The sequence below is a fragment of the Parus major genome, chromosome 2 (genome assembly GCF_001522545.3).
Source record: "Parus major isolate Abel chromosome 2, Parus_major1.1, whole genome shotgun sequence".
In the NCBI taxonomy this organism is placed as follows: Eukaryota; Metazoa; Chordata; class Aves; order Passeriformes; family Paridae; genus Parus; species Parus major.
This window is the reverse complement of record NC_031769.1, coordinates 102,690,955-102,714,715: the sequence shown is the minus strand read 5'-3', so window position 1 is coordinate 102,714,715 and position 23,761 is coordinate 102,690,955. Positions and strand designations below refer to the sequence as shown.

At 40.0% G+C, this 23,761-nt stretch overlaps 1 protein-coding gene across 6 annotated transcripts in view; it reads right to left on the bottom strand.

Moving 5' to 3' along the window:
- MYOM1 (myomesin 1) overlaps positions 1 to 23,761 on the bottom strand; it is an 80,174-nt gene that overhangs the window by 17,006 nt on the left and 39,407 nt on the right. For 4 of the 6 annotated variants that reach the window (XM_019005749.2, XM_019005750.2, XM_015617475.2 and 1 more), the window contains exons 18-36: positions 22,939 to 23,265; positions 21,164 to 21,360; positions 20,274 to 20,400; positions 19,369 to 19,553; positions 18,531 to 18,645; positions 13,870 to 14,026; positions 12,832 to 12,938; positions 12,664 to 12,708; positions 8,969 to 9,105; positions 7,976 to 8,120; positions 7,285 to 7,344; positions 6,965 to 7,032; positions 6,281 to 6,394; positions 5,626 to 5,713; positions 4,885 to 4,923; positions 4,686 to 4,791; positions 2,706 to 2,869; positions 1,131 to 1,167; positions 793 to 815 (exon numbers count right to left, since the gene is read on the bottom strand). In XM_019005749.2, coding sequence (XP_018861294.1) covers positions 793 to 815; positions 1,131 to 1,167; positions 2,706 to 2,869; positions 4,686 to 4,791; positions 4,885 to 4,923; positions 5,626 to 5,713; positions 6,281 to 6,394; positions 6,965 to 7,032; positions 7,285 to 7,344; positions 7,976 to 8,120; positions 8,969 to 9,105; positions 12,664 to 12,708; positions 12,832 to 12,938; positions 13,870 to 14,026; positions 18,531 to 18,645; positions 19,369 to 19,553; positions 20,274 to 20,400; positions 21,164 to 21,360; positions 22,939 to 23,265 — 2,241 coding nt within the window. The remainder of the gene's footprint in view (positions 1 to 792; positions 816 to 1,130; positions 1,168 to 2,705; positions 2,870 to 4,685; positions 4,792 to 4,884; positions 4,924 to 5,625; positions 5,714 to 6,280; positions 6,395 to 6,964; positions 7,033 to 7,284; positions 7,345 to 7,975; positions 8,121 to 8,968; positions 9,106 to 12,663; positions 12,709 to 12,831; positions 12,939 to 13,869; positions 14,027 to 18,530; positions 18,646 to 19,368; positions 19,554 to 20,273; positions 20,401 to 21,163; positions 21,361 to 22,938; positions 23,266 to 23,761) is intronic. The other 2 variants (XM_019005748.1, XM_015617480.2) reach the window with 2 other exon arrangements.

Here is a 23,761-nt window from a genome sequence, read left to right as displayed (position 1 = left end):
GCCTTATGGATAGTCCAGGGTCAGAAATTAAAGGTCAGCACAATCACTGACCCCTTTGCGCTGTCTCAGCCGGGACTTGTGGGGGTTACTCTTCAGATCCAAGCCCTGCTCTATCTCTCTACTCATTTTTCTCAAATAAATTTTCAAATGCCAGTTCTGCCCTCATTCTTATACAGGTCTGAAAGTCATTTGCAGTGGAACAATTCCGTTTTCCATGACTTCTTCTGTAAGTAGGGAGGATAGTGAGTTTAATAAATCAAGTTGAAGTCTAATAACTTACTCCTTAAGTAGTTAATACATACTTCTGTTTTAGTTGCTCTGTTGGAATTGACATACAGGCAAAAATGTGAGAAGATTCTAAGCAATTGAAAAGATACTGTTGCTTTCTTACCAGTTTCTGTAAGTTATACAGAGCTATTTGACATTTTGGAGCGTTCAAAACTAGCCAAATTATTCTCTCCATTTTTGAAAACAAAGAGACTTTTGTGCAGAGAACATGCATGAGAGATCCCAGCAACAAAGTTAGTTTTTAGAGAAGGCTAACTGATATTGAGAACAGAAGCTTAGATGAGAGAAATCAACCTAACCCATAAGTATGATTAGTTGCAAAGTGCACCAATGTTAAATCAACAAAGTGTCACTTATTTCTCCTTGGTGTAAGGACAAACTCATTTTAGGATGAGCACGTGCATATACACATGCCCTCTCTTTCTCAACACACAACCTTCCTGGAGAGGAAGAAAAGCTTAATAAACAGTTTATTGCAACCATTGTCAAAGAAGGCCTACTTACTTTTCTCTGCAATTGCAGCTTGCCTGGAGTTGAAAGAAACAAGGGGAAAGTCCAGTTTCAGTTAAGGTTTACTCAGAGTGATTGAAAAATAGATTATCTTTCTAACTGCCTTTAATCCATTAAGGAAAATCTCTCTCATTGCTTGGCAATACAGCTTTTTCTTGGCTACCTGACTGTTATATAAGAGTTACACCAAAGAAATCACATGCAAAACTCCTACGGGCTTCTGAATGACTAGGACTTGTTTCATAAGATAAAGTTATCTCCAGCACAAAACAAACAAATACTGTTATTATTTTATGGCTGCCATTAGTGTATTTCGATGGCATAATACTTACTTTAGCCTCTGGAACTCAGCAAAGGCTTCATCAAACGCTTTGTAAAGAGGAAAAAAGTAAGTTTAGAGGTAAATAATCACACAAGTTTAAATTTCAAATAAATAAATTAATTTAAAATGTAGATGTAATCAATTTAAAATGTAAAATTTAAAATGCCTGCATGTGTGTTGTACAAACTCTAAAATGCTGAATGGTTCAACTAATAAAGGCCATCTGGTATATGACAACTATTATATATACAAATGAATGCATAAACACACTTTTTTTTTCTAGAAGTCAGGCTTTAAGACAGAGGGCAAGAAAATTATATGCTGAAGCAATTTCACAGAAGAGAGGAAGACATTATGACAGTGACCTTCCAAACTTTTTATATTATACATCCCTATCTAAAATTATTTTGAGCATGCGCTCCCTATATGTATATTTATTTATAGATTACGTAGATGTACACAAGTGAAGTTCTTGTATATTCTTCCTGCCATCCCAGTGAAGCACACTGAGTCATCTTGCACACACCCATTTCAGAGACCACTGGTTTATGAAATACAAGAGGTATGATTTTCCAAGGATTTTTCACATCTGCTTGAAGCATCACACTGATGGCTACAAGCAAAGCAAACAACAAATTGTTGTCTCCTTTGTATATTCAGACTCAGCTGCCATCATGGGGGAGGTCAACATCTCCTGCTTTAAAAGGGAAGAAGAAATGTCCTTTCCTAGAAAGTGGAGATAGAGTACAGAAGGAGCAGCGTGGAGGTGATTAAAATGTTATCACCCTTACACAGAGCTTGCAAGCAAAAAGTGAAGCTTTAGGGATGGGAACAACTGGGAATGGAAAGAGTAGTTTGGAAAGAGTTAATCTGTTCTCTAGGATCTGAGAAGTCTCTCAGAGAAAAAGCTTCCAACCAACAGTCAATCCAAATTGTTCCCCTAACTGTCCTTCCCCATGCTGAGAGGTCTTGGCATCTCTGAAGGATAAGGAGCTTTATTACACCCATCAAAGAAATATGGTAGGAAAGTATCAGAACAAACTCATCCCTCACTTCCTCCTTCAAATATTCCTTGGAAGAGAGACACACTGAAGGCATTCAGTGCTACAATTCATATTTAAAACTGCCAATCATGTCAGCAACACAAGGGGTTTTGTAAAAAAGCTCAGAAACTGGGCTGGCATCTCAGTAGGCAGACTGTAAGTGGGTATTTGGAGTAGGAAAAAGTGGTTTGTATTTTATTACTTGAGAGCACAGGCTGGGGAAAACAAATGGCATGGGTTGGGGAGAACAGATCCCAGAACCACAGAGTAAGCTGAGTTGGAAGGAGCCCACAAGGATTATCAAGTCCAGCTCCTGATCCTGCACTGCACCATCGCCAAGAGTTACATTGTGTGCCCCAGAGTGTTGTCCAAAAATGCTTAACTCTGTCAGGCCTGGTTGACACAGTACCTACAAAAAATGCCAGACTGGTGGGTGCAGACACAGACCCCAAAGGGTGACACGTCTGTAGCAAGGTCCTGCTGTAGATGCTACCACAGCACACTGCCCACATAGCAGTGATGTTAGCAGAGGAATGGCCTACCTTGTCCAGAGAGATCCACCGTCTTTTTGTGCGTTGTGTTGCCATCAAAGAGTTCCATTATGTATCTGCCTTTGTCCTGTGGAGTTGGCTCATTTATCTGCAACCAGATCTGCTCCCCGGTGACACCAGTCCTCATTCGGTCTGTGAACTTAATCTGGGTGTCACTGAAAAGTACAAAACAGCATTACCTTTTCATTTTACTGCAGTATAACGAGGATTTGCTCATGTTGAGTCACAGAGCACATCTGGAGTTACTACTGCTAAATGATTTCCAAGATGCTATGGTATGCCATCATATTCTGAAACCTCTGAAGTCAAATCCTTGCTAGAGTTGTGAGCCAGCTGGGCAGAATTGGTGTGACAGGTTTCCCTGTTCAAGGTCCAGCTATCCTCAGAGCTTGGAGAAAAATTATGCATCTCAGTCTATGACCTGAGCCATAGAAAAGCTGTACGAGTCTAAAAGCCACATCTCTGAAGGGTAGCCCAGGCATCCACAAATGCTGCTGTTCTCCTTTTAGCAGAGGTTTATTGCTGCTTGGGCAAACCAAAAGTATACAGGGCTGTACCTATAAAAAAACCCACTTTTGTCAGAAATGGTGTTTGCCCAGTTGGAATGATTTCTGATGCTCTGCTGTATTTGGAATTTAAACACAATTTGACATATGTATATCTTCTTCCATTAGAAAAACAGAAAACAAAACAAAAAACCCAAAACCTCAACACCTCCCTCCCTCATCCCTCAAAATCAATTTCTTAGCTTCCTGGCTAAGAAGTTAATTTCCCTGGATGAGTCAAATAAGCTACTCGTTTCCTTGTTATCTTTAAACAGATAACTTTGAATGCACTGGAGGGAAAAAAGTAATTTTTTTCCCTCTATTAATTTGACATGCTTCAAGATGAAACAAGTTTCTAAAAATGAAATGGAGAAAAGAGAGAAAGAGAGAGGGAGGGGAAAAAAAACCTCCTTGAATACTTTATATTCTCTTGCACTTACTTGAAATACTTGGGACTTTTATTGCTACCAGGTCAAAATGGGTGTCAAGAAACAAGAAGGCCTCAGATCACTTTCATTTCTCTGGCAGGGTGCTGGTTAACACCAGTGTCAATAATTACAGCAAGCCTAGTACAGCACATTCTGGATCTTCTGTGCCTCATTTACATGTGTTTTATTGAGAGATCAGTAATTCAGATTCCATCATACAGACTAACTACTATCATGTCCACAGGAAGTGAAACAGCAAGAATAGGAATAATGGTTTTGAAATTATCTAAGTTGTTTACTTCTCTTGTTTACTTCTCTGGGTTTTCCAGTGCAAGCTGTTAGTGCTGGCTGAGAACTCAAAGCTGTCTCATAGATTTGGATGTGCAACTCCCATTAATTTTATGGGGAGCTGGGCATTCAAATTCTTTTTTAAAATCTCAGTTCTTCTGTCTGTCTTGGTTAGGTTTGTAGCGCTTGCAGCAACTGTTGTCTGGATTTTACTGCTCCGGGCACATGCTGGAATTTGCCTCCTAAAAATGAAGCCATGCATTAAGAGGATATGTCTGCTTGTTCCAGTTCCAGTGAATTGTGGTTTCTAGACAAGCAGACCTCCAGGGCAGGCATCTCTGAACCCATGGTGCTGGCCTCTTTTGAAGCCTGACAGTCTCTCCGGTTATGTTTGCATCACACCTTAAAACTGAGTCAGGGAAAGATGCAGCTCCCACTGGGGAGGTGGGAAGTGCTCTGAAGCAGCACAATCCTGCTAGCATCCTGTGACATGGGACTGTCTTTCATGAGAGAAGCAACAGGAGGGCCTGGAACCACCCCACCTGGCTCTCCTACTGATTTCCTGTGAGTGTAATTGACTGACACAAACTCATATGAAATAAGGACTCATGAGAGAGGAGAGGAAATCTGGCCCTCATCTCTCTCGCATATCCAGGTTCTTTCTGAATCTATGAAACCAAAACTGCACTGCAAACCTCTTGTGTACTTACTTGTGCACCCAGCCTACTCTCAAATCTTCCACATAATAAGTAACATAGGAGTACAGTCTGATACCCTCAGCTGTGCTCTGGATTTTCAGGTCTGTTGCAGATAAAGCTGAAAGAAGAGCACATGGTTTTATGCAGCCGTACAGCCATTCATTGAGTGCCACAATGAGTCATTCATTCGAAAAAAGAATTAAGTGCTTACCAATCCTTCTGCATACTTCATTCATCAGATCTGCAAAAGCTGTGGAAATAAAATCCAGAGACTAAGACTCTGTGTCTGCAGTTCAAACACAGTCAACAGTAGGACAAGTACTGTCTCTGAAGTATTCTCCCCAGAAAGTCTGAAAAACCAGTCTTTGAAAAATCTACCTTTTCAAGCATATCAGAAATCCGAGTAATTCAGAAATATGGCCTGATATTTTAGAGTTTCAAGACTTTATTTAAGTGCAGCCTTGATGAATGCTGCTGCAGCTGAACAAGATGATGTTATTTTTGTTTTTGTAAATTACACTATTCAGCTGGAATGCTAACCTGTCTATATACATTCTAATAGATAGGAGTGAAATGTTAAGAATATAGTAATCACAGTATGTGAAAAGGCCTCTGAATAATTGGAAAAATATAATAAAAATATTTTAAAATTATCCAGTTCTGTAATTTTTTTCTATACTTGTAGGCTTTTTTGATGGTCTCCCCAGGAAATCTGTTATCATTTTGCTTAGCATTAATCACTGTATGCTCCAAAAATTATACAGAATACAGATGCAATAAGCTGTATTTAAATGTAATTTGAACCAAAAAATCTCAGGTTTTTTAATCAGATGATTTTGTATGCATGAGGAAGAAAGCCACAGGAAGACAACATGCGCAGATGCCTGTATTACCCTGAACCCACTTCAGTCAGGGTATTTGCTGGTGTGGCTGACCACAGCCAGACTCTGACCTGTGTCCTTGAGCTTTAGCTCACTGGAGTCCTTTCCTCTGTCGTCCTTCAGTATGACTTCATAAGTGCCAGCATCTTTCTTAGAAAACTGCAATGTTGTAACAATAAAACCAGTTTTCAGAACAGGTATTGTAGAAAAATCTAGATTTTACTTGTGAGCCCAGCTGATATCCTGTCCCTGTCCCCAGGCAGGTACCCAATGCCTGGGGCTGCCCCCATGCCCCCCAGCTGCCCTAGTCCTGGCTGGGTTGGTGGAATGGGCTTTGGTGGGAGGTCCTGGTATGCCAGGACCATGTCCTACCCCAAATCTACTGCAAGGCTGGGTATGATCAAGACCCCTCTGGTGACTCTGAAAGCCTGAGTGACAAGCACTTTCCAAATGCTATTCAGAATGGAAATGTGGTCTCAATCTGTTGCTAAATTGACATGTAAAGGAAGTGACAAGCTTATTATCTCTTCTATCATCATTTCCTGAAAATCTGAACAAGCAGTTACAGACAGACATTTGCTTTAGCGAAAACACAGACGCCTTGCGAGCTTTTCCATTTTTAAAACCCACTTCCTTTTTCAATTGTTCTGCTGGAGTACAAGATCAGATCATATAATTCATCTGAACACTAGTTTCAGCTGAGGGCTAATGAAGACAGTCACTCACCTCTGATATAAGCAGAGTACACACGCCATCCTTGAAGTCATGTTCTTCATCTACCATGATCTCCCTGTCATCTTTGTACCACACAATGTGTGTTTCCTTCTTAATATTAGCCACCTAAAATGGATGAAAACCGCACGGCAATTATTCACTTCATCTGAGCAGGAGAGCTCGGTGTTGTAATTTGGGTTAGCTTGTTCCATGGGTTAGCGTGCTCAGGTCTCTCACAGAAGAACAGCAAGCTTTACAAACTGATTGCAGTGAGTTACTGCAGGCCTCCATTTTAAAAGGAGGAAGGCAAGAGGGAAAACAACAGGGATGCAAAGAGATAGTAAAGGAGACTAGAGAATGAGTTGAACCTTCCCAGGGAATTTCTACATGCATAAACGGACCAAAAATGAGTCAACCCCTGGATTTACAAAGACTTGTCATTCCTTTTCAGGTGCTTCTCTGAGTGGGTGGCTGATACACCAGAAGAAAGTAGTTCAAGCTGTTTTCCAACGCACTTTGTTACATGCAATGAGCTGTCACCTCAGCAGGATTAAGCCTCAGAGGCTCTGTCACTGCCCAACATGCAACTGGGAGTATGAAAGCAAAGGTCTTCAGTCCCTTCCCATCCTCACCATCTAGGTACTGGTAGGCCAATGTACTCTGAACATTTTACTCGGGGTTTTCCTTGCCCCTTACCTTACATTTCAACATGACATTACACTCATCGGTAACTTCCCATCCCAGTTTATCCACAAAATGAGGACCTGTTTGAAATTACAGGTATATTTTTAAAAGACAAGTCAATGGTATTCATGATGCAAAATGAAAGTCAGATGTGTTTTACCTGACAAGAATACTGTTATATTTTAATGTGGCTTTATTTTTCCTATTTCTGCTTCAGAAGTAGCCACATAACACAATAAGCCCCATGCATTCCAAATTAATATAGATAAATATAAAAAAAACTCTTAACAGACTAGCACATATGTGATTCTTATAAGAATTCATATTATCACCTTGTTTCCTGTGCCACTCTTTTTTCTGGAAATCTGCTTCATCCCGTAGCTTCTTGAATACTAGGAATGAAAACCAGTAAGAAATACAAGGTCAAAACTTCATGTACCATTTGTATGATGCTGAATGTCACTGCAACAGTTTGGTCTAACTCTGTCCCTTGGATGTCAGTGAGAATCTGGCCATTGGATCAGGTTTACACTTAACATTGCAGCTATTATGGCTATCATTAACATAGCTATCATTATGGCTAACTCAACTTTCCTGGCTGCTTGCAGTCATCAGGAATTTAATGTGTCCTGTCTGATGATGTGCAGTCCCCAGCCATATAGCTCCTGGCTGGAAGGCAAATGAGAGGCAGCAGAGTCAGCAGCTGCTTGAGCTCTAACAGGTGCAGCTATTTGTTCCCAGCTGAATGGACTTTTTATACAGGAAATTTTCATTCCACCCATAGGAAAGCAAACCATGACATGCTGCACTATTTTACATTTCTGTAACAATTCCCCTTCCTCCCATCACTTTAAGAATTTCAGTTTACACATATGCCCTGTCCTGTAGGAGACAGGCAAAACTCTGACATAAAAAACCTGGAATATCTATTAGTGTCAAAAACACCAGTGAAAAGGGAAGATGACAACTGACGTAGCCTTGGTATAATTTTTCCAGCCCACTGCATAAAACAGATTAGCCTACCATCACCAATGAGGACAAGACTAGATTGATTGGTTGCTTTTCCATCCTGCAGCTGGAACGTGTAAGTTCCTTCATCCTTTTCTTCAAGTTTATCCATAATCATTTCAACAAGGCCTGTATTCCGGTCCACCTTCATTTTATATTTCTGCAGGAGTGGAAAGTAAAGCAACAATTAATACATGTCAGAGACAGAAAATATTTGTGAAGTGTTATAATCTTCACTTTAGGAGAAATTATGTTTTCTTTATTAGAATTCCAACTTATTCTGGTTCCCCTTTGTTCATATCCCTATCCTGTTCTAGATTCACTAGCTCTAGCTCCAGCTCCAAATGTAGAAACAAATAGATAAATCTGTTTATTTACTGATGCTGTACAAGCACATGACATGCCTGTTGCACAGTGAGTACTATGCTCCTTTTCATTAGAAATGTTTAGATTTTCATCTCTTCAGAATAATGCTTTCCTTGAGGGTGATTATATCTTACAAAGTTGTGTCTAGAATTCTCACCTCTGCCTTCTATCTGCTATCAGTGTTCCAACAAAGTCATGCCATGTCTTACCCTCATGCCTTTGGGGGTAAGAAATTCTGCAGCTGGAAACAACCATTTGGGAATTTTTCTGTGATTTAATAAATTCCTTCAAACCACAAAGAGAGGTGAGAACAAGGGTATTCTAGGGCTATAGATGAAGGAGGTAGGAGGAGTCTGGGAAATTGCAGTGATTCCTTGAAGACCACAGTTAGTAGGACACATGGTATTCACAAAAGTGGCAGGAAGGCATATAACTTCACTTTATGAAATGCATCCAGTAGAATTCATCTGGAGCTCAGAACAATGGATAAAATCTTTCTAATCATGCTTTCCATGACATATGCTATTTCTCATGAAAATGCATCAGAGTGGAACACTACTCGGAAGTATACTGAAGACAGAGACACTAATCCTCATTGATACTCATGAGAACGCAAACACATGTAAGCAGCAAAAGCCTTACCTCTCCATTGAAAATCTCCTTATCATTAAACACAAAGTTGGCCTTTGCATTGCCAGACAGTTTTTCAGCTTGCAGCCAGAATCTCACTTCTCCTTTTTCCAAGATTTCCACTGCCAACTCAGAGATAAGTGGGACAGCTACAAAGAAGAAAGGAGTAATGCAAATATTTTGCCTGTGCCCAAACAACTATTGTCTGCTACAACCAGAAAGCCACTTAAACCTTCCATACTCAAATACAATATGCAAGGTAACTAGCTCATATCAGCTCTTCATATAGACAGAATGCCACTCCACCCACATATACATAGAGTGACAGATGAGATTTAGTCTTCTGATCCTTCAATCACAAGGCCTGTCACAACTAAAAGTGTTCAAGATTTGAGCTATGCTCCATTCTAAAACAAGGCTATTTCAAATGCAAACTGCAAGTATCAGTGCAGCATTACATGAGTCTGTATGGTGCAGACCCATGTTTAATGAGTTGTCTAATAATATTACTGTATGACAGTGAACTGACTCAGAGGGGAAAAAGACAAAACAAAACACAAAACAAACTCCAAGCACAAAGCCAGATCAGAAAGCCAGCTGCTGAGTTGTAGGTTGGGAGATTTTTGGAAACACTCTGATCCTCTGCTGAGTGGAACCTCCATCTCCAGAATTCACCAAATATCCAAACACATCCTCAGTCTCCCCAGTACATTTTGTTTTCCTATAAATAACCTAAACTCCAACATAAAAACCAATTCAGTGTGTCAACGGGGAAAAAAAAAAAAAGTTAAAATTGTGCACTATACCATAGGTAACTCTTTTTTAGCTAGTTAGTTCCTGATGTAACAGCATTCAGCTTGCTTTAAGACACCATAATCAGCAACATTAATCATGAGTAGCTAGACTCTGATATTGGGGCAGATTGCTCATCTCATTGACTTCCGTCATGTTATCTGTCTTAGCGGATGTGCAGTAAAAATCATACTCTCAGGATTACGTGTGCTGCAGTGTGTGAGCTCTCCCTCAGGCTCTACTTTCTCAGCAGTGTAAAGTCTGCATTGCTAGGGTGTAGCATGGAACAGCTGAGGACAGTGCACAAACACGTTGCAAAACAGATGATGATATAGTCTGGTGGAAGTGTAAAGACACACCTCCCAGGGCAGGATGGTTTCTTTAGCTAGGTGTAGGCAGGCTCAGCTGCACCAGACAAAAGCAGTGTCTGATTTCTTTCATCCTGCTGTTTGCACCGTTCTAAATGACAGGGGTGCCTTCTGGAGCACAGCTGCCATCCCACCCCACTGCCAAATAGACTTAGGGGATGAGGTCCCCTCAGCTCTTCCTTTGCCACAGTCACTCCTTCTCCCTCCCACACCCCACACCCACATCTGTGCTTTTAGTGCCCGAATGGCACAGCGTCTGCCTCTGATGAAAACAAAGCTCCTTGGAGGTGAGGCAACAGTCACAGGGAAAAAAAGGGAGTTATGGAAAAGGCACATGCTTAACCAGAGAGGGAAAAGCCTGGAGTCTGGAAGAGCAGCATTGCCATGGAGTGGGGCAAAGACAGCCCCACGGAAGTGTGTTCCTGCTGTGCGAATGGTCCGTGTGAGCCTTCCTCACCCAGCACATCACTTCGTGTGTAACAAACAGAAGGAATCTCAGGGCTTGCATAATTTCTTAAAACAAAGCAACTGAAATGCTACAGGAAGCAAGTGGGAGTGTGAATAGACATCAGGCTGCACTGCTTTTGTCTCACTGTCATCACTACAGCAATTTTAAACCCCCACTTGGCTTGCCTGTTATTAACTAAGAATATCTTAGTCTAACGTGGCAGGGAGAAAAGTATCTCAGCAGCTGTTAAATAAATGGCTGTAAGGATGCAAAAGGATTCTTTTTTGGAGAAAAGTCTGATCACTTCTCAGCCTGAAGGAACTGAATGAATTTGCCTTACCAGTCTGCCATGAGCAAAAGTCCTATTTAAAATATTTCCATAAGCATTGATAGCTATTTTAGGCATTTTCCAGTGGTTTTACATCCTATTCATATAGCATCCCAAATTACTGGCAGCACTTGACAGGCAGTCCTTGGGCAGTTGCTAAATTGAGGAGCTGGAAGAGTTTCTTTTTACCTCATACCGACACACTGTCATCCCCATACATAGCTGTGCTCTGTAAGGTTGTTATCCAAGCAATCCATTTCCCTGTGGAGTTACTGGCTGCATGTGTTTCTAAGCAGAAGTTCCATCAGTTGCTGCTCAGAAGTACAGACAGCTGAATCTCAGCCCCTAGTTATAATATATATTTTTCTTGAAGTGTACACAAGGGCCCAGAGTGGCCAAAGCATATCAGACAATTTCCTCCTTAAGGATACTTTCTGCAGTGGTCTCCCTTTTCTGCCTATGCCTCTGGAAGCTCATCTACAACTATGTAATTGCTGTTACCTAATACAGTGGAAAAAAGATGCTATGATCTGTGTCCTGAGGAGCTTATTTTGTGATATTGGTAGTGAACAAATAGCATGGAAGAGTCCTCAGGAGGAAAGGGTCAGGGCAAGTTAGGTCATGCGACAGCAGCAAGGTTTTGTGATGACCGACTCTTAGTGTGAAAATATAATTAGGAGTAGATAATTGGGAGGAGCAGGAGTAAACAAGGGTTTGTTTGGGCTGTCATTAAACTTTCAAAAGCTGATACAGTATGTTGAGAAGAGTAGAGCTGATGAGAAAAAGACAAAGAAGGAAATGAGAGAGATGATGTAGGCAAAAGGACAGGCCGTATCTGTAGCCAGGGACTGGCTGGGCTGAGAAGTGTGATGTGGGCTGACTTGGAAGACGTGCCACCAGTGCATGCACTAAGCTGAAGATTTTAAAATTCAGGCAAAAGTTTCAGTGCTTGGAATGGAAAAGAAGAGAATATAGTAGGAAACGATGAGACCAGGTTTAGGTCTCGTCTTGTTGTGTGCATTAACATTCATTTTGTAATCCGATATTATTTCCCCCCTATTTACTCAAGTAATATTCCAATAAAAATAACCAAATTGTGCTACTACCAGGGTATCATAAATGTCTGTGGAGTTAACAAAAATACCATCCCAAGAGTAGAAAGCATGTTCAAATTTTTGCAAATGTTCCAGGAAAGAAGGAGAGAATGAATTTCAGCAGGAAGATTCTGTACATATGGATCATTACAGCTGAATTTACTACACTTGCTAAATTTGTTAACCTTAAATTTAACTTATGTTAACTTCTGTTGGAGTAAAATTGGAGAATCTTTCTAATTCTGGTTTTCAAATCAGGTCAAGCATGCTGAGTGAGTATTAAAACCTCTTCTGCAGAATAAGCAAAGCCAATATGTTATTTATTTTCCAGCTGTTATACAGACATACTGGTCTATATATAGACCAGTAGCCTGCAATAGTTTGGGAAGAACATCAGTAATATACAAATGCACTGAAAGAGGGAGGGGGAAAAAAAGAATCTTATTTTTTTCAATCCAAACCCACTTTCACTTGAAATTACTATAGTGATCTCCTTACCTGATGGTGGCAGGAGCTTTGTGACCATAGATTTATAGAATGGTTTGGGTTGGAAGGGACCTTCAAACTCATCTAGTCCCAAGCCCCTGCTATGAGCAGGGACATCTTCAACTAGATCAGGCTTGTGATAGCCCACTACACGCAAAGCTCTCCCCTGCAGACAGGATTGATTCACTTACTTGGGAACTGGCGTTCGTGGCTCAGAGCAAGCAGGCGTTTCATTTCTGCAAAAGACATAAAAGAAGTAATATGAGGTGTGTGTGTGCCTTTTGGATCTGAGAGACGCAGCAGCAGAGAAAAACAGATGTGAAGGCAAACTGGGCATGCTTAGTAGGCATTGTGTCTACCTTCCTCATTAATCGTGTAGCTTGATGAAACTCCATCAGTGTCTGTGACAATACAAGAGTAAATTCCCAAATCATCTTCTCCAAGGTCCTTAAAGGAAAGTTTTGACCTATAAAGGGAAAAAAAAGTGTTGTGATGAAAAGGTGAAATCCACCTGAAACAAACCCCTCCTTTCTGTCTGTAATACCAGATAAAAATAGCTTTTTGTTAGCTTTTTCTCTGACTGAACAGACAAATGTTCAGCTCTGGCAACTATAAATCAGAGTAAGTCCTACCATGTGTGGTAGAAATGGTGATGGCACCAAAAGAAAAAAGGCATTTTGTCAAGTCTTTGACGACCCTGGAAGGATACTGCAGGTAAAGGCCGCCTCAGTTTCCGTATGGCAGCACCATGACTGTGGTGGGCCATTGTTTCTTTCAGTATGGCTGCTGTCACTAGGAGAGCACATAGGCCCCTCATGGGCTGAACCTGTGCATTCACCTTGTCTTCCTCTGGGAAAAGCCTGAAGAAACAGAGTAGGCTTGGCGATGTTATATAAGTTACTAAATCAGGCCATGGTGATGCCATCATGTCTTGCCTACTGCAGCAGTTCCAAACACTACAGCTGCATTACAGGGCAAATGCATTTTTCAAGGAGAAAGATAATTTTATTATTTGGAGATTTAAAAGAATAGGAATAGGAATAGGAATAGGAATAGGAATAGGAATAGGAATAGGAATAGGAATAGGAATAGGAATAGGAATACTGCTACTACTACAGCTTGACTGACAGGTTATAAGGTGACAGGGCACAGATTTTCTCTCCCTGTGCCTAAACATGACTAAAGTGCCTACAGAGGAGGTCTGACTCATTCTGGGCAAGCTACAATCGCCAAATGCTCTGGGTATGGATTTACTGGAGAACAGCATTCTCAGGAGGTAACCATCAAGTAACAGAGGCAGTTTTAGCTCTTCCTGAGGTCATATATTAAGAGGAGGGATTTCTGTGACAGTCTAAATCTCTCAAACATGAGACTATTTCTACCCCTGAGGGTCTTACTTTCCGCCTTTGGTATCGATGTTCAGTCGAGGGTCATCCTCAATTGGTTCATAATTCTTGGACCAAATAAATTTCGAGTCTGGAGACATCTGATCACATTCAAAGTTTAAGGAAATTACTCCATTGTCATCTACATCAACCACCACTTCCTTGGTTCCTTAAAGAGCAGAAAAAGGCAATTCCAGTTTCTCAGAGAAGTCAGCAAACAAATTTCTATAGATATCATTCAGAGAGTGGATTAAACAGATCCTTGCCATTTTCTCATCTGGAACATAAATTGCTGCACTCATGTATATCCTTGGTCTTTGATTCACAAAAACAGTTCTTTTTCTAATCCACAGGTTAAAACACATCATAAATCAACTAATTTATTTGCTTGAATCTAAGCATCTAAGCATACACAAGAGTTGCAGTATTTGCTATGAAAAAGCCTGAAGGGGGGAAAAAAAGCAAGATTTTAAATCCACTAAATGTCTGAGCCATCAAATAGCAATATTTTTCATGGTAAGGGGTCATTAGAGCTTTCATTATACAGCATGGATTTTCTATTCTCTAAAAAGGTAAGTGCTATACAGGGAATAACATGCAAATGTGAGCATTTGAGGAGGTGAAGAAGAGGAAGCAGTTGAGTTGCCCCAGCAGCACACATTTGTGTCTGAGGCACATTTTTGGTGACACTGGCTTTGCTCAGGGAGGTTGGTTTAATTGCTGTGCTTGGCATCCAGCCCTGCTGCCGTCTGCACCATTAATCCTGGGCCCACAAAGGGAGTGAATATTTGCAATTAGCTGCTTATGTCACCCACCCAGTCTTGCCAGTACCTTCAGTCGTTGAGCTGGATAGGGTGACCCAGTTTGTCCCTTAAAAGGCCTTGGGGGTGAATTTTGGGTCAGCAACCTGAAGGCACCTCTATTCTGCTGCCTCACACCCCAGTGGAGCTGAGGGAATTTCATCTGGGATTTGGGCAACCCAGTGAGCTTGTCATCTGTGGCATTAATGTTCATTTCAACAACTTGTCTGAGAATGTCAGGGAGAGCATGTGCACTGAGAGGTGCTGGAGAACATCCAGCCTTCTTTTCTGAACAGCTCTGAGCTGGATCTCACATCTGAATAGGGCACTCATGTCCTATTACTTGAGCTAAGACAATTCTGGGCTGCCCAGAATACTAATGACACACTTTCACCACAAGATTTGTATTTCAAGGACAGGAGCCTTATTCCTGACACTGAGATGAAATGCTTTATTTTCAGCATAATTCTTAGTGACCCTCAAGCATAGTAGGAGATTTCTGTGTTTCGTCATCCTAATACTATACATGTCTTTTCCAGCACTGTGAGCAGCTCCTGCCATGACAATCTGTGTATGCACAGCTTTCTTAGTCTTCACGCTTTGTCATAAGCATTTAATGAAAAATGAGATTAATATTCCCATTTTGGTACTGTTATGTACCAGCCCTTGCAGTAGTGAAGCACATTAAGTACCAATGTGTGATAAATGAAATCTGAGACCTGCAAATATTTTACTAGGCAATAGTATATTTGCAATTTTGTGGTTATAATTTAATTTATTACATGCAAAATTCATCACTTGAAATTTCATTAGTGTTTAGTTTCCTCTAGTTCATTAGACCATGAATCTTTTGATGGCACTTTATATGACACGGAAAGAATTACAGCCGTTAAGTTAATTTGAAAAAGAGAATCTTTTACATTTGTTTTAAAGCATTCTCATTATGGTAACAATGTATAGCATTTATTTCCAGAACTGATGATGGAATTTGCCTCTAATATTTATATGAGTAAAAAAAAAAAATTATCTAAATTACTGACCACATTTGAAGACCTCACTCCACATATCCTGCCAAGTGGAGCCAAAGAAGCTGCCATAGTAATAGCAGTCTTAGTTTCCCTCTAGATAGCTTGGTGGTTTCAACATATCATGCAGAGCTTCTCTCAGAGTCATAGTAAGAAATAAAATGCTTAGATGTCATATCACATCTCCATTTATCTGAGAATTTTATTGCATTGAAAGGAAAGAAATAACAGAACGTAAAGCAGGCATCTTCTGCACACTAGAGGTAATAGCATTATTTTGAATACAGCCAATCAGGAAAGTTGAATGGCACAGAGTTTCCTCAGTTTCTGAGGTTCAGGCCTTTCTGAGGTGGCTGATGCAAGTTCATAATCTAATTTTTCTTTGTATCAAGATAAACAAGGACTATAGGCAGCAATGCAGAAGAGTTGCAGTCTGCTCTTAGATTTCTCTCGTTTCCTGCAAGACCCACATACACTGAACTGCTTTTATCAAAAGCCAAAGTAACAGATCAAAACTAGCCTGGATTAGTATTTGTTTGCATGGTTGGGATTTTTCATTTAATTTTAGAAGATAACTGTACAAATTAAATGTGGTTTTCAAAGAAAAGAAAGCAGATGCAAAGTATTGAATCATTATAGTTACACACTCCTTTGGATAAAGACCCTTTGTATGAAAGCAGGTATTTTCATTCAGGGTATTATTTGGTTACATTCTTTGGTTACAAATCTTAGTTTTCTTGCGATTTTACACATTTGCCAAAAGTAGCATTCCAGCAGGAACTGTCTAGAAAGACCTTACAATATTTTTTCCAAGACATAGAGGCATGATTCATTGGGCAGCACCAAAATATTTTTGGTAATTTTTAAAAAATGGTGTGATTGTTCTTGACATTTTTGTGGTGAGAGTGAGAAAAGTGGAAGCCTGCTCAAGAGGCTGTTTTATGAAATAATTGTTTTTAATAAGTTTTTGTCTTTTTTTAATACCTTTAAGAAGCTTAGTTTGATGGATTTTGTATCAGCAGATCTCAGCTCAAAATATGGGTCAAGTAGATTTGTACACATAAGTAATTTCCAGGTTCCCTGAGTGCTCACTGGGATAAATCCTCACTTTCTGGTGATCCCTCAGACGTCATACCTATGAAGCCTCCTTTAATGGTGAAGTCTGTAAACCAAATGTTCTGCTCAAGTTCACCTTGTTTGAGTGAACACTGAAAACACTGTACAATTTTTTAGGTGATGTTGGTCATCTTCACAAGAGTTTTTTTTTTTTTTGTTTGTAGTAACATGGTCAATTCTTTATTTAGGACACTTGAGTGTTATCATCACAATGTTTTATCAGAAGTATGATGCACAGATATTAACACTCAATGAGAACAAATTAGCAAAGCCAAAAGTTTAGTATTAATAGTAGCTTAATTCTCTTTTTAGAAGTGGCTGCTGTATACAGCTGTTTTCAGGAATTTTCAGGAAATGTTTTCAGGAAATAAATTTTTAAGGTTTGCCTTACTCCACTTGCAGGTAGTAGAAATAGCCCTGGTGCTTCAGCAGCTTATGGATCTGAAATTATGTTTCCTATATTTTTCAAAGATCCTGTTTCAAACCCTTCTTATTCACACAATTATCCTCAGGTTTTTTTTTGTCCCTCTATCTCAGTCTCACATGCTTTTTCAACTGACCATCTACTCCTTGCAGTCCCTTTTTCCCATCCCAGCTCAATAGCAGTCATCCCAGTCTCCCTACTCTGAGTTTTCCAGTTCTTTTACAACCCTAGCTTCAGACCTCCTTTTTCAGGCTTTCTTGAATTACAGCCTTACTGATGAGGTCTAACTCAATACTTTTAGAATTTTTGTTGTCCTGATCATAAGGATTGGGCATATATGAGAGCTGAGCAGGAGGATGTAAAAATTAACCTGGGGTCAGCAGCTGGGAAAGGATCCCAGGGAAATGAGGTCTGCAGGTGTACAAAGGAAATTGTCAGAGGAGAAGAGGGTGTATGGTGGATCCAGGTTGAGTTGTACCCCTGTACCTTCTTACATCATACTAACCTTATACTAGATTTGTCTAAAATATCTGGGATTTCATTTTTGCACCTTGTAGGACCCTGTACTTCTGAAATAGTCAATAGATGAGTAAGCCACAAGTCTGTGCTTGTGTTTTCTGTTGGGGGCTTGGTGACAAAAAGGTGTTGTCTCTGACCAGTCACCTATTTTACTTGCATAGCTAAATAAATTCCAGGGGCTTTGTGAAGTTCCAGAATTCCAGGTATGGAGATGCTACCTCTGTACTCATTCCTGTGTTTCTTGCTGGTCTTACACATGCACTGGAGCCAGCCTTCAAGTATGACTACAACAAAGAGTTGCACTTGAATTCCTACTAAAAGTGGTCTCCAAAATTACTTCACTGTGCTTTTAAGGCCTTTCTTTTAAAGACCAAGAGAAAAAATGTAGTTTCTTTTATCCTTTCCTGAGGTACATTACATAAGAAAAGGAGAATGATAAAGCATAAACTGGTTTAATACAGGAAAGGCAAAATTTACATCTGTAATATTATTTCATTGAGCTGATCTTGCTCAGTCCTCTACTTATGCACCTACCTGCAGAGACATGCAAATCTTACAACTTTATTGTATCTTTATATTCCTGAACCTGCAGTTGCAATAAAATCTGTTCTGACCTTAAAATATGCCAGACAATGAACTTAAGATATGGCCCTCAGCTCATATCTTGCTTCATAAAAAAGCTTGACTTGAGAAGGATCAGATTCTTGGCATGTAGCCTGCAGGTAAACACATTGCACAAAGAGGAACCTGTGTAAATATGACGACAAAGAGGAAGTCTTTCTAACGAACCTGGTCGTGTTTCAGCTATGACAGCATCTGTGACATCTGACGGTTTCCCAACGCCAGCCTGGTTTGTTGCCCGCACACGAAACACGTAGCTCACACCTTGTGTCAGGTCACCAATCTGGAAGAATCAAATATATAGAGTGGTGTGTTGCAAAACACTGGTTTTAATTTCACACCTATTAAGATCACTCTGGGTATTTGACACTTCTATTTCCTTTCCTGTTTTGTTTCTTTTCCAGTTCTCCTTTTTCTTATTCAACTACAGAGTGACGTGACTAATCTGTGTGACTTGCTCCTTCCATGTGTGCATAGTTAATGTTCAGGCAGCATCATGGATGTCATTGATTTTTTAGCAAAAGGAACACTGGTTTTGGAACAGGATGTTTTTAACCTTCAGAGGTACATTGACCTCTGAAACATCATAGTCTTTTGCTGCAGATAAGTGCTGGCTTTAAAAAATTAAATTATCAGGGTAATAAGTACCAGCCACACCTACTTAGAAACAAGAGGGAATTCAATAGTACAGATTTAATTGCAGTGGCTTGAGGAATTATACTGACATTATGTCACCTGGGGATATTCCTATAAAATATATATGAAAGGATCACACTTTAAAATTACTATTCTTTCAACTATTCTGAAAAGCATAAAAATAGCAAGCCTACTTCAGACTTATCTCTAGAACTGATACTGCTGATGACTTATTCAGAAGTCATTCCATAAAATTATGTATCATATGGCCTACTGAGAATTCCTTTAAGTGGAGCCATGATGATGCTATCCAAACTGACTTCCCCAAGGTTATGCTGCTATGCCAGTATTCGAGTCTTCAGCTATTTACCTTCAAGAATTTCTTTTGAAGTGGCTTCTCATTGACACTTCTCCAGTGCTCCTCCTTTGCTTCAGTTTCCTTCATATCAACATAATAACCAACTATGGGACTACGACCAGAATAAACTGGCTCCTTCCACAGTAAAACCAGAGAGTCCTTCCTAACTTCTGTGCATTTGACATCATGGGGTGGCCCTGAAACGTAAAAGTTGGAGTTGCGGTATCAAAATAAATCCCAAAGGGACCAATGTGTTAGACTCCAGAACCAAAAACAGACAGAACCTAGAATGGTACTCAGAATTTATATAACATTTAGTTCCTCTGTATCATACTTTGACCCAATGTACATACAATCCATCCCAATTAAAAAGAGTAACCCAAAACACAATCTAATTGGTTGAGATTGGTATATTGATCAAATATTCATGAGCTTACAAAATGGACAAATAATCCCCAAACTCAGGGAAATAAGTTAATAATTAAGCTAATGTACTGCTTCAAGGACTTGTCTAAAGTCCACTGAAGTCAGTGGAGGTTGTTTTCATTCATTTCAATGAATGTTAAAAGGTCAGGGATCTGGCCTTGTACATTTAGACAAGGGTTACAAGATCCCATTCTTCTCTGCCTTGTATCTTAGACAGGTATCAATGTCTAGTACTTGAACTAGAAAGCAAAGTGCCAGACACAGTAGAGGAACAAAGGAGGAGAGAGAAAGAAAACTAAAGAAGCTGCTTGTAAAATGCTGCTACTTAAATAGGGATTATGTAAGGCATCACTCTAATGGTACTAAGTCAAAGTGCTGATGATTCAAGCCTGGCCGTGAACTTCAGTGTCCCTTTGACTCCCCTGCAAAATGCCTGCATTAGATAATCAGTCCCAGAGCACCCCTGGGCTGTGTCACACTCTGGATCCTACCAGGCACAGCAATGGTCCACTCTTCACATTTGAAGGGCTTGCTGGGTTTGGAGGGTGTCCCAACCCCTGCCAGGTTAGCAGCAGCCACCTGGAACTGGTACACCATGTTTTCCTTCAGGTCTTGGATCTGCAGGATCAATAAGATGGTACTTATTAACTTCAGATTAGGACTTCAGAAGAAAGTCACAATGACAATTGTTGAAAACATGAGCATGCTTTTAAGTGTGCCTGAAGATGGAAGCATTATTAACATCTTAACATGACAATTATCTTGGCTTTTCCTCTGACCAATGATGGAGCACACATGAGTGATCTTAGCACACTCAAATTGCAACCCTCTTTTCCTATTGATACACTTTGGTAGCCAGGGAGGAAACAGGGTATTACTCAACAATCATCTTAGTCTGTCTCGTGGTACGGAGCAAGTTCACTTAAGGCAAGAGTTGTCCTCACAGTGGGGTGAAACTCAGTCCTGGCATTGCTTTTTCATTTCTAAAGCAGCTCAATGAGGTTGTAGGTAGCACTGTCTCTAAACTGGGTCAAGAACTGATCACAAAAAGCAGCTGGCACAGAGCTGGCTTCAGCACCAGCAAGCACTGGGATATGTCCATCAAACCAGTAGGAGCTCCATTTATTGTGAGGGCCCAACTTACAAGATATCATATGATCTCAGTGAATTTACAGATGACAGCTGATGCCAGACTAACAAATAAGTGTACAAACAATTTTGCAGAGAAGTTTAACAGGGCTAAATAAATTTACCATCACGGAATTAAAACCCTCTGAATAGTTATCTGTACACTGAATCATAATTCATCCCAACCCATCTTTGAGATTTGATTTGAAAATACTGGCAGCTCCCCCAGCAATAACTGGAGTTAATCTCTTACCCTGTATGCCCTCTCAGTAACAGCCTTAATGTTGGCCTCCTTCCATTTCCCAGGAACTCCATCAACCACTTCCCTATAGTTCACATAGTAGCCGGTAATTTCAGTTCCACCAATGGCTTCAGGTTGTTTCCATCCCAGGACCATTGAGTCACGAACACTCTCGAGCACCACGATGTCGTAAGGTGGAGATGGAGCAGCTGTTTCAGTGTGAATAACATGTAAGTAGGAGGCAATATTTCAGGCTTGCTTTCACTTACCGTATTCAAGTGGCTCCTATCCCGTGTTTCCTAATTAGGACAGCGTTTATGTGCTCAAGGGAAGTTTCTGGAACTGGACTAAGAAATGCAGAATAAATGCTTCCACAAACCAAATGCAAAGTCCAAACTGTATAGGAATTAGTTTTCAGGATTCCCTGTTGTTGTAAAGAAGGCTGATACATAGCAAAAGAATGTGTTGCAATTGCAGCTCTGATGCAAGTGATCAGGACTCACTTTACTCTGTGAAAAATGAGAAACTAAAACTAACATTGCAGGAAAAGCAAAAAAATTAGAGATGCAATGATTTGTTTTCTTTTGCAGAAAGCAAACCCCGTTTTGCAATACAATATTCATTGTCCTTTCCTCTTTTTAAGAGAAATAGTCTCACATTCTTTCCTCCCAAGAATTGCCTTTATCTGTTCCTTTTTTTCTTTTAAATTTATACACTGTGCAAATTTTATCATTGCACCCATCATGTGATCTTACCTTAATGGAAGGCAGAGTGATCATAGGCACTGCAGTATGACCAGAAATGGAACATGTCTGTTACTGGAACTTACATTAAAAAACACGTGGCATAATCTTTCTTCTTAGATTTTTTCTTTTAAATAATACAGAAATCATTCATTTCATACCAACCCACTTTCTTATATTTCTTCTGTATCTAGTAAGAAAATGCTTGCCCACATCCAATATGTAACATACCAGTGGAAAGCCTTACTTGTGCCCTGAAGTCAAACTTTGGATGGAAATCCCACATCATATATGTTTCCTTTTGTGTGTAATGTTTTATATTTGTGTCAGCTAGGCCCAGGTGCCCCTAATTTGTTTTCTGTTCGACATTTTGTGTCTCACTTCAGAGGCCTAGGGAGGAGTTTAGTTCCCTGGCCAGGTACCAGGATTTAAATGAAATTCAAGCCCCGCATATCTTGGGCAAAATGGGTGCTCAGGCACTGCAATTTTAAACATGATTTTGTGCATGTGCCTGTAACTTGTTAGGTTTTCCTCCATACATATCACTATTAGTCAGGGGTAGAACAAAACATTCATTAGCACAGTGTGTCAGCAGGTAAGACGGAGGTTAGGCTAAAATCCACAAAGGATCTTAAAATTACCTAACAGAACACAAATTTTCATGCTTACCATCATAATCAGATTTTGTTTCCTTCCTATATATATAACCCAGAGAACTAGGTAACCAGATTCCTCACAAAGTACAGAAGTGATTCAGAAATCATATACCACCTTGGATACATTAATATGCAGTCAAACAAGCCATTAAATTACTAACCATATTGATATGTTTCACTTTCATTAACCACTAAGTTTGTAAAGTGACCTCCAGTACCATTACATGCATAATGATCTTAATGCAGAGTTGAGCACATAATTAAAGGCTTTGATAGAAGATGCATCACTGTAGAGCACGCTCACTTGTGGCACAGTTGAACAGAAGTTACAGCAGTCTGAAGTGGACCTACTAAAGCTGAAAAATCTATTTATTTTATTAATTCTCACCTGTATCTTTCTTCTTTGTAACTTTTTCCACTGTCAAAAGATCCCCGGGTCGGGACTTACTTGCCTGCTTAGCAGCAACTTTTTGTGATGCAGATGTGACAGCGTCCTTAACCATTTCTCTCGTGTTACTGTCTCCTGTACTCTCCAGTTTGCCACAGCTACTGGGCAGTGTCTCTCTATTAAACTTAGCATTGCATTTTAGCAAAGCATCTGTGTCAAAGATAGGCTGGGAAGCCCCATGCATGCCTTCCCAGCTGGTAGTGCAGTCTGTTAGTCCAGAAGCTTTACCACTCAGTTCAGGACACACACCATGAAGCAATCCTCCCCCTATAATTGCCAGAAAACAGCAAAGACATTTGGATTTAGAACACATTCTTTTTTCTTCATTTAGGCAACAAAGTGAAGAAATGCATGCAGTGAACAATACAACCGACGTATGACAAGTCACTGTGTTTACACACAAAATGTTAAGCCTGAATTTAAAAAAAATTGAAATGCATAGAATACCTCTCAGCCTGATCACAAATAATGTGTTTTTTTAATAATGTCTAGTATTCAGAGCAGAAAAAAATATATAAAGTTAATAGTATTCTTACTTTGCTACAATTATTTTAGTATTGGATCTTCCAGGTCACATTTCTGATCCTATCAAGATGATCTCACAAAATTGCCCTAAGCTACATGTCTGCTCTAAGGTTGAGAGGTATGCAGCTTCAATACAAATGAGAGTGAGGGTGTTGCAGACACACAATTTATTCTAGTGCAATGATCTCATTAATCTTTATGGATTAGTTCAGGCAGTGGCAAACAGAAGCAACCCATC